Raw genomic sequence first — 8925 nt, 5'->3', positions numbered from 1 at the left:
ATTATTAATTAATTATTTAATTAATTTTGTAAATATTTCATATTATATTTAAATTTTTGTTTGTTGTGACACATTTTACCAGCTTTTTTTACCAGCTCGTTGTTTAAAACTACCCCCCCCCACACACACATACACATCACTTTCAGTTTTACTTATTGCTCTCATCATTTGAGAGACGATTCTTTCTTTTTTTTTAATCAATGAATTCTGAAACAGTAAAAATACAACAAAACACTTCTGTCTCGATACAGAGATTCATCAAATCCTCGTGCTTTGATAAATTTGAACAAATTAAGAAAACTTAACAAAAAAAAACATCCCCTCCACTCTCGCTGGCCACTTTATTAGTGACAACAGCTCAGCTGCTTGTTAATACTAATATCAAATGAGCCAATCATAAGGCAGTAACACAAACTGAGCATGAGAATAGTGTAAAAGGTGATTTCAGTGACTAGTCATGGTTGATGTTGCCAGATAAGCTGGTTTAAGAAACTGCTGATCAACTGGGATTCCCCTACAAAATCATCTCTAAGGTTTACAGAGAATGGTCTGGAAACAGAAAACATCCCGTGAAAGTCAGTTCTCTGGGTGAAAATGTTGTGTTGATGCCAGAGGTCAGTGAAGAATGGCCAGACTGTTTAAAGTTGCTAACACGGCAACAGTAAATCAAATAACTTCTCATTAAAATCAAGGCATGCGGAAGATCATCTCTGAACGCACAGCACGTCGAACCTTGAAGCAGATATGCTACAGATCTGAAGGCAAAAGAAGGTCTAACTTGGTACTACCAGTGAGTGCCACTTTATTAGGTACAGCCACATTTTTATTTAGGTTCATTTTAAGTGAGTGAATAATTCCGCATTTATTTTTCTTTTTTCTAAAGTATAGTTTTATTTTATTTGACTTAAAAGAAATGTGTCAGCTCATAAAAACCTTTGTTTTAAATATTTAATGTTTCTCAAGTTTCTTGACCAATCAAACAAGAAGCTACTGTGCAAAGTCACGTTCATTTTAGCACAATCTTCTAGAAGAAGTATATATATATATATATATTACATCCAACGTCATTCATTAATTTTGCTCTAACTCTGATAAATTGTTGACTCCTTGAACTTCATCAGCAGATTAAGCTCCTTCATACAAATACAAGACAAAAGACGAGTTCAGGACGATGCAATGAAGATCATAATAAGTCATTACATTTTGTTTAAACCACATGACTTTTTTTCATTGGCTCAGTTTCATTTTCTTTTTCAGTTTCTTTTGACAAAAGTCCTTTAGGGGTGTGAAAGAAATCATTAAGAGGGAAATCAGCTTTATACTGTTTATTCTACAGGTTTACACTGCACAGAAGATTAAAAGAGGCCATTTTTAAATTGACAGTTAATATTTAAATTCTTAAACTCTTTGGAAATTGATTTAAAAATGTATTTATTATAAAATCACTATTCTGCTCTGCATTTATTTATTTAGCCTATATATTTATTTCTGATCAGACAACCGCCTTCATCTTAAAGAATCCCGTAAACGCCTCTCGCTATCTGTACCGTGTACTTGGGTTGCCATGTACAGGATATTCAAGTTTGAAAGCTGAGGCTGTGCCAGGAGAGGAGGAGGGAGTCAGTAGGAGGCGCATCCGATATCAAATCGAAAGCAAAGTGAATGAGGAAATAAAAAAAATCCACAAGACAGACATATTGTCCTGTGCTGCAGCCGTCGGACTTCATTTAAACCGCTCCAGCGGATATATTTATGATAATATATTCCTGAAAAAAGTTTCTTTAGTCATGTCAAAGGCAGCGACTCTGAAAATAAGCCGCACGACTGCGGGGAAGGTAAGTCGGTGAGCTTTAGCTTTTTGGGAGTAAGCGCTCTCTGAGGAGGGCAGGTTGCAAGGTAAAGGAGCTAAACGGCTTCCCGGCGGCCTGCAGTGACTTTAACGCCGACTTGGTGTGAGTGTTGAGCCCCGGTGTGTTTGAAAGCAGTCGGTTATAGTTGAAAAGCAGCGGAAAGTCCCCCGCAGGAAAACGAAAGTAAAGCTTTTCACAAACGTGAGTCAGCACTTGAACCGTGTTTTATTTGATTCATTTAGTCTGCTCACCTTTTCTCCACAGGTGGACAACTTCCGCCAGGCTCTGTATCGGGAGGTCAGTTGACACATTGATTGCGTTAAATTACTAAAATATTGAAATAAACCACCTTTTGTGACTTAATAATGACTTGAGACCCCCTTTGTGTGTGTGTGTGTGTGTGTGTGTGTTTCCAGGCAGAAACTCTCTTCTCTGACTTCATCCCTCTGAAGATCACAAAGCTGGACTCTCTGCTCAAGGTGAAGCATTTTAACTGACAGCCTCTGTGACCTTTGACCTGGGAAAACTGCTCTTCACTCTTGTCCTTGTGTTTGTCTTTTATTTGATTGTTTTGTCAGGATGAGGTCTTCAGCATCACAGAAACAGCTTCCCTTAGGGCTCCTCTGGACATCCCCATACCAGACCCTCCTTCCCCCGAGGACGAGGTGAGAGCGCCGCAGCCTGTCACACTTTTAGCTTCATCTTTCACTGAACATGACCAACATGAATGTGTTTGAGATCACTCGTTCACTCATTCCATATGAATGTGCTTCAGTCCACTAAAACGGTGAGAAGGCTTTTACTTTGAAAAACTGGGTCATTCGGCAACCCTAATTGACCCATACACTGACACAAGAACTTGTTCCGTGCCTCTCAGGCAAGGAGGAGGCGGGGATCGAACCACCGACCTATTGATTAGTAGACTGCTATCAGCACAGCTATGAAAAGTGCCATGGAGTTTCTAATATCCTCACTTTACTACACAGGCGTGGAAGTTAATATTTCTGGAGCTTTACACAATCACTGTGATTTGAAATGCACATGTAATAAGACATATTATTTAACTTGGGCTGCACCAACGCATGTTAAAATAAATCTGGGTTGGTTTGAACAACTTTAATTGAGGCTTGTTAACTATAATGAGCTGGACATCCAGATAAGATTCAGGACGATGCTACTAATTATATTATTATAACAACTTATCTTTATAATATCATACAGAAGGAATAAGAAAAGGTCAGTTATGGTCAGAAGTTGGGGTAAGTGAAGGTCGGTAACTTTTGGTTCATTTCATCTCTGTTTATCGAATTAAAATAAAACCTCAGGGTGAAGCTCGGGGTAACATAGTGACAGAAGCTTAGAGTCTGATCTCTGACAGCAGATTTGGAGGCCTGTAAAGACCCCGCTTTGCAGGTAGAGGACTGATATTTGGTTTGCAGCTTGTCATATACAAGGCACATAATATTCCTGAAAACTGTGGAAATCAAGGGAACAGTTTCACAAAAATTAAGCTCAAATTTTCTGAGAAAACTTTTGACATTAGAGACCAGAAGCTTTGCCCTTCCACAAATCTCAGTTATATTTTTTAATATACTGAAAGTTACTTTTCTGGCGTGCTCTTCAATAGTGCATTAATTGACACAGAGTCGACCGACACACTCACATCTCTCTGCTTTGACCTTTGAATGTGTCTTTATTGGCTCTGAATGAATTTTAACTGGTTTAATGTGAGTGCAAATATTCAGCTTCCTCACTTGCAGGAGGAAAAAGGGGTAAAGCACCTATGGAGACATCAAAACATGTGCTATGATTATCAGAAAATGACCCCACCCTGCCATGTTGCTGTGGGGTCACAGATAGGATTATAAAAGAAGAAGGAAGGCTGTGCACAAACTGTGACATCTGATTTTTCACATTTTTAATTGATTTAAGACGCCCGGTAAAGCCGATCTTTTCTCACTCTGTGAAAAAATGTCTCTCTCAGGAGATGGAGACCGACAAGAATGAAGACGACGAGAAGAAGAAGAAGAAGCGTAAGGCATTTTTGTAGCCACACGTGTGAAAACTGAAAGGTAGCATGTGATGTCTGTGGGGACGGGGAACAAAAGCTTCATCTGTTCTCTCTGCTCTTCAGCCCCAAAGTGCGGCTTCATCAAGGGGAACGAGAAGATCGTGATGGTGCTAGAGAGAGTGAAACCAGAGATAGTCGCTTTTAGAGAGACCATCATTACTGTGAGTGAATCACTGCTCTGAGGGCTGATCGATGCTCTAAGACAGGAACAATATGAGAATGATTTAATGCTCTGGGTTCAAACTGCAGGTCACCTGCTGGATTCAGCACCTGATCCCAAAGATAGAGGATGGAAATGACTTCGGAGTCGCCATCCAGGTATACGTCGTCTGTTTAATTGGCTGCTCTTTCATTTTGATTAATGTGATAAAGAAATACGTTGACCTTTAAGTTTGTTTTTGTTTAAACCACAGGAGAAAATCTTGGAGAGAATCGCTGCAGTGAGAACCAAAGTCGACGGTTTTCAGACCAACATCAACAAGTAGGTTGGACGTAAATCCTTCTTTAAAGCGCAGCAGCTGCCTTTGTGTCAACTTCAGAGTCATTTTACTGAGAGTGGAGCCTTTCATCACTGCTGTTTAAATCCTCAGGTACTTCACAGAGAGGGGGGACGCTGTGGCCAAAGCTTCTAAGGAAACTCATGTGGTGAGTGATGATCTCTGCTTTTCTACATTCGAACGCAGGCTGCAAACATCGCGCCAGAGTTCAAACACACTTAGGTTGCTTTCACACCTGCTGTGTTTAGTTCATTCAAATTGAACTCTGGTTTAATTTGCACCCCGTTGCGTTTCTTTTGTGCACATGTGAGCACAGTAATAAAGACCCTTTGGAGGAGGTAGTCTTCCTCCCGTACGGTTCATTTATGTTGTGAATGCACTCTGACCTTAATCTAAACTGCTAAGTGTACGTTGCTAGATAAGATGAACATCTCCCTGTACCTACATGTGGTTTGCATTCTGAGATGTGGACAAGGTAGACAAAGGTCTTTACTGGTTAGCAACTAGCTATGTAATGAACGTAATCCTCCAGAACACAGCACCTTGTTCCTGTCTGTACTTTTGTCGCTCCCACCTCAGGCACATCTGGCCAATACGGGGACTGAATGTGCTCACGTTTTTGTAATCATGCGCTTTGGTTTGTTTGGAGTTCACTTGGATTCTTTTCTGGGTGAAAAGAAGCTAAATCACAGGAAAAAAGCTACAAGTTTGCAAACTCATCAAATGATTCGGACCAAAGTTATAACAAACTATAGGTGTAAAAAACGCCCTTAAAAATCTTTCTCAGATAATAGCTGGAGCAGCGGTTCCCATAGTTTTCTAATAATGGGCATCCTGAGCACCACACGGAGCAGAGGAAGTGATGCTGGATGAGTTTTGGGAAATTTTCTTTCAAGTGGAAAGAACAGCTGGATTTAATGCCAGTGTCAGATTTGAACAGTATAAAAGGTGGATGATAGCAGCACTTTGAAGTCTCACTTTTAGCATTTTGGCCACCACTGTTAGTTTTTGGCCACCCTTTTGTCCAGACATGCACCAAAACTCGATCACAGACTTCTTGTCTGTTACACACAGCAAGTTACATTAGTCAGATAACTCCATTCAAAATGGATTAAAGTCAGTAGAAGCAAGACTGAATACATGTGTGGATGAGAGCTGCAAAGGTAAATACGCTGAATATGAGCTTAAAGCCTGAGAGAAGACACAAAGATCTCAGAGATGGATGAACACTAGCTGGTTTTAGTCTTTTTCGTCACTGAACATCCCAACCAGCCTCGAAGTTTATGACACAAAAATATGAAAAATGCCTTTAACTCTTTTTCTTCTGCCCTCAGATGGACTACCGCTCACTCGTACACGACAAGGACGAGGCCATCTACTCGGATATCAGAGTGATCGTCCTCGACATCCGCGGCTTCTACGTAAGAAGCCTACATTTATATTTCCCCAAATACTTAAAACCATGGAAAAAAATGGATCTTAACTAAAATATGAGTTTTTCTAAGATTAAAAAAATGATTTTCAAACAGTTTAATCACTAACAATGTGTTTTAGCTGCTGTAAGTCAATTATCAATCTGCATCTCTGCTTATTTTCCTCAGGCCGAGCTTTATGACATCATCAGCAAAAACCTGGAGAAGGTGACCAACCCAAAAGGAGAGGAGAAGCCCTCGATGTACTGAGGCTCCCGGGGAACGGGAAAAGCCACTGGGATGAATTTAAACAACCTTCAGCTGCATTGATCACCTGCTAAACTCAATATCAATCAATTATCCGGCTCTTTGTTTGATAAACATTTAAAATAAATACATAAACAACTGGATGGTTTTTTTTAGTTCTGCTGTTTCATGGTAACACTTTGGTTTTATACCAAGATTTGCACTAAATTTTAAGTTGTGTGGTAAAGAATGAATAAAGAAAAGTGTTTTTCAGACTGTGTGACATCCTCGGATTTATTTTTAACAAAGAAAAACTTTTCGGCATGTGCACCTCTCATCAGTGAGGAATCTTATTACAAAAATATCTTTCTCATTCAGGATCAGGAGGAAAAACCCAAAGAAAAAACAAGTCATCAACAATAATAATTACATAAAGTCAGGAACAGCAACACAGGAAGGTTAACCGGCCTCCGGGCATTTATACTTCTGGTCCTTCTCCACCGGGGATGAGCTGCAGAAGAGAAAATATGCAGCCATAAATCATCCTGTGAAGGTTTAAAACACCGGGGGAGATTATGGGACACGATCCGGCGTTTGTTTGTTTACCATGGTGATGTTATTGCCATTGAGGAGGATCTGGTCGAGCTTGGTTATCCTCCTCCCCTCTGGTGTTATTTCACTGCAACACATTTGTTTATAAATATAGTCAGCGGTGAACCCGAGAAAAGGTGTAGTTAGAGTAAAAATGTAACAGGAGTACTTACAATTCTGTCACATCCTCCAGGACCATGTCTGACACACACAGTTAAAGACAAACTGTGCAACAATAAACAGTAAAAGCTTTACACAAACGAGCAGGAGGATGTGGAGACGTGGACGTGAGCAGCACCCATCCACAGAAGCCTTTCTACTTCCTATTAATCCCTAATAATTAATTAACTAATTAATGAATTAACTGGCGGCCACCAGCGGTACTCCTCATCCTAGTAGACACAACTGTGGTGTCAATTCAAAATCCTATGTCCCCTCATTCTCAAGTTATCGCATTCACAAGAATTTCACAAAACTTACTCTGACCTTGAGGACAAGGTCACTGAGATTCAAACTCCAAGATTTTTAGAAGATGCACCAATGTTATCAATTTGAAAATCCGAGCTGACTTCCCTCTTAAGTTATCAGATTCACAAACTTGGGTTTCCAAGGTGCCCACTCAGGTGATGATAATACCCCATCAGACTTTTAAGAGTAAAAATGAAAGAAGCCGTACAGCAGGAGGAACCCAGGCCCCACTGCACCAGAATGAGATCTGACAGCAGAGGGAAATGGTCTGTGGCCACCATCTGCTACACCTGTTGTTACTTTAATTTGCACCAATTTGGCTGAAATAGATTTTCCATGGTTTATTACTCCTATCTGGATAGATTGACATGTCTGAAGTTGAACTGTGTTGTAGTGTGATGACTGACTGTTTCCTTAAATTTTTTGATCAGTCTATTTGTCCCTTGTTTGTACAGATCTACACACTTTTTTATGCCAATGGTTTCTGCAACTGTCCTCTCTCACATTTCTAAATAAAACAGAAACAAAAAGTAACACAACAGTTCTCGTACTGCTTCTCATCGCATCAGCTCCACCTCACAGCATGGATGACTTCAAACAGTCGATGGTGTGTACAGCACAATACAGTAAGACTTTGTACATTGTTGGTGTTTAGGTGTGCACTAACTCGCTCATCTGGACACGTTTTAATTAAAAGATACTGACGAAGTCATCGAAGCCCAGCAAGGTGCCGACAATTTCTTTGTCAGTTTTCATGACGATGTGAATTCGGGAGCCGATACATTTGTCCACAAGCTCTGCAAAAGGAAACATACAGAGAAATTACACATCCTATAATTCAGGTGAGTGTTTCTACTTTTTACACTTCACTTACCTACCTACTTTATTAACGGGTGTCTATCTTTGTTAAGGACTCATCAGTTAACCCTTTGAAATACTATAAATTTTTAATAGTAGCTTCCTAGTCACATGATGTAACATTAAACCGATCCCCCCCAAAAATCAAAACAATATAGGAGTCTGACTGGATTACAAATATGCAACCACATATTTTAAAAAGGTATAATCTATAACTAAATTGAATAAAAAAGCCGACAATGGAATTTTTAAATTTATTTTGAAGATGCCAATAGGGCAATAGACGATAATCCAGTAATCTGTAAATTTTCAGCTAGAAACCTGCCTTCTCTGCCACTTTAATAAACTAAACCAAATAAGAAGCATTTTGTTTGTGCTTGTAGAGAGTAAAGCCGCAACGTTAGCTCCCTACCGGCGTGATGCTAATGCTAACTAGCAAACATCTGCCTACAAAATGATTTTCGGTGAGCCGCGGCTCAAACTGCGGCCGTCGCACGCTGACTCGGAACAGCCTCATTTAAACCCACAGACGTCAGGAACAAAACACAGCATCATTGAGATTTTACAAACCGAGCGGGAGCAGCTGCGACGGGTTTGTAGCCGACATGTTCAACCAAGAGACTTCCCTCCACAAAGCCAGAAGTAATCGACAGACGAACAGTAGTGGGCCAGCCAGACAAGATCAATCAATCCAGAAGAATTTCGTCTCTGGGGAAACAAAAGAGTCTCCTTCTTAAGAAATTGAAACATTCATGATTGCAACCAGATATAATACACATTTTAAAAATTCAAACAAAATACACACACACCTGAGGGTGATATTAAATTATTCTGTATGTCTCCACACGGTGGCGCAAGTTGTGTCGAGGAACACATGACATCATTTTTGTGTTTAAAAAAGAGAACAGAACAGAGATCAAGATAATTCACCC

At 39.9% G+C, this 8925-nt stretch overlaps 2 protein-coding genes across 3 annotated transcripts; one reads left to right on the top strand and one right to left on the bottom strand.

Moving 5' to 3' along the window:
• Nucleotides 1-1664: 1664 nt before the first annotated feature.
• Nucleotides 1665-6240, top strand: psme2 (proteasome activator subunit 2). Its single transcript, XM_085172833.1, has 11 exons — nucleotides 1665-1835; nucleotides 2115-2147; nucleotides 2267-2329; nucleotides 2429-2515; nucleotides 3835-3883; nucleotides 3985-4082; nucleotides 4171-4239; nucleotides 4335-4402; nucleotides 4512-4566; nucleotides 5753-5839; nucleotides 6020-6240. Exons 1-11 carry the CDS (start codon nucleotides 1788-1790, stop codon nucleotides 6098-6100), a joined length of 738 nt encoding a protein of 245 aa, XP_085028959.1. The 5' UTR covers nucleotides 1665-1787; the 3' UTR covers nucleotides 6101-6240.
• Nucleotides 6241-6352: 112 nt separating this feature from the next.
• On the bottom strand, nucleotides 6353-8903 carry lsm5 (LSM5 homolog, U6 small nuclear RNA and mRNA degradation associated). 2 transcript variants are annotated; one of them, XM_085172834.1, is made up of 6 exons: nucleotides 8803-8903; nucleotides 8564-8701; nucleotides 7837-7932; nucleotides 6841-6868; nucleotides 6683-6755; nucleotides 6353-6587 (listed from the first exon to the last, which is right to left on the bottom strand). In XM_085172834.1, the coding sequence occupies exons 2-6, from the start codon at nucleotides 8598-8600 to the stop codon at nucleotides 6555-6557; spliced, it is 267 nt and encodes an 88-aa protein (XP_085028960.1). In that variant the 5' UTR covers nucleotides 8601-8701; nucleotides 8803-8903; the 3' UTR covers nucleotides 6353-6554. The 2 variants fall into 2 exon arrangements, with proteins under 2 accessions (XP_085028960.1, XP_085028961.1); XM_085172835.1 differs by lacking the exon at nucleotides 8803-8903 and having other exon boundaries at nucleotides 8564-8729.
• Between the last annotated feature and the right edge of the window lie 22 nt (nucleotides 8904-8925).

Source organism: Neolamprologus multifasciatus, chromosome 9, assembly GCF_963576455.1.
Source record: "Neolamprologus multifasciatus chromosome 9, fNeoMul1.2, whole genome shotgun sequence".
Taxonomy (NCBI): domain Eukaryota; kingdom Metazoa; phylum Chordata; class Actinopteri; order Cichliformes; family Cichlidae; genus Neolamprologus; species Neolamprologus multifasciatus.
This window is presented reverse-complemented; position numbering and strand designations above follow the sequence as displayed.

Bases quoted from the DNA above. Each gene is read 5' to 3' on its own strand.
- psme2 (XM_085172833.1), top strand. From the start codon at position 1,788: ATGTCAAAGGCAGCGACTCTGAAAATAAGCCGCACGACTGCGGGGAAG. The intron at 2,148-2,266 runs GTCAGTTGACAC...GTGTGTTTCCAG, and splicing joins GCCAGGCTCTGTATCGGGAG to GCAGAAACTCTCTTCTCTGA. The intron at 4,567-5,752 runs GTGAGTGATGAT...TTCTGCCCTCAG, and splicing joins CTTCTAAGGAAACTCATGTG to ATGGACTACCGCTCACTCGT.
- lsm5 (XM_085172834.1), bottom strand. From the start codon at position 8,600: ATGTCGGCTACAAACCCGTCGCAGCTGCTCCCGCTCG. The intron at 6,869-7,836 runs GTATCTTTTAAT...TGTGTGTGTCAG, and splicing joins GGGCTTCGATGACTTCGTCA to ACATGGTCCTGGAGGATGTG. The intron at 6,588-6,682 runs GTAAACAAACAA...TCTCTTCTGCAG, and splicing joins ATGGCAATAACATCACCATG to CTCATCCCCGGTGGAGAAGG.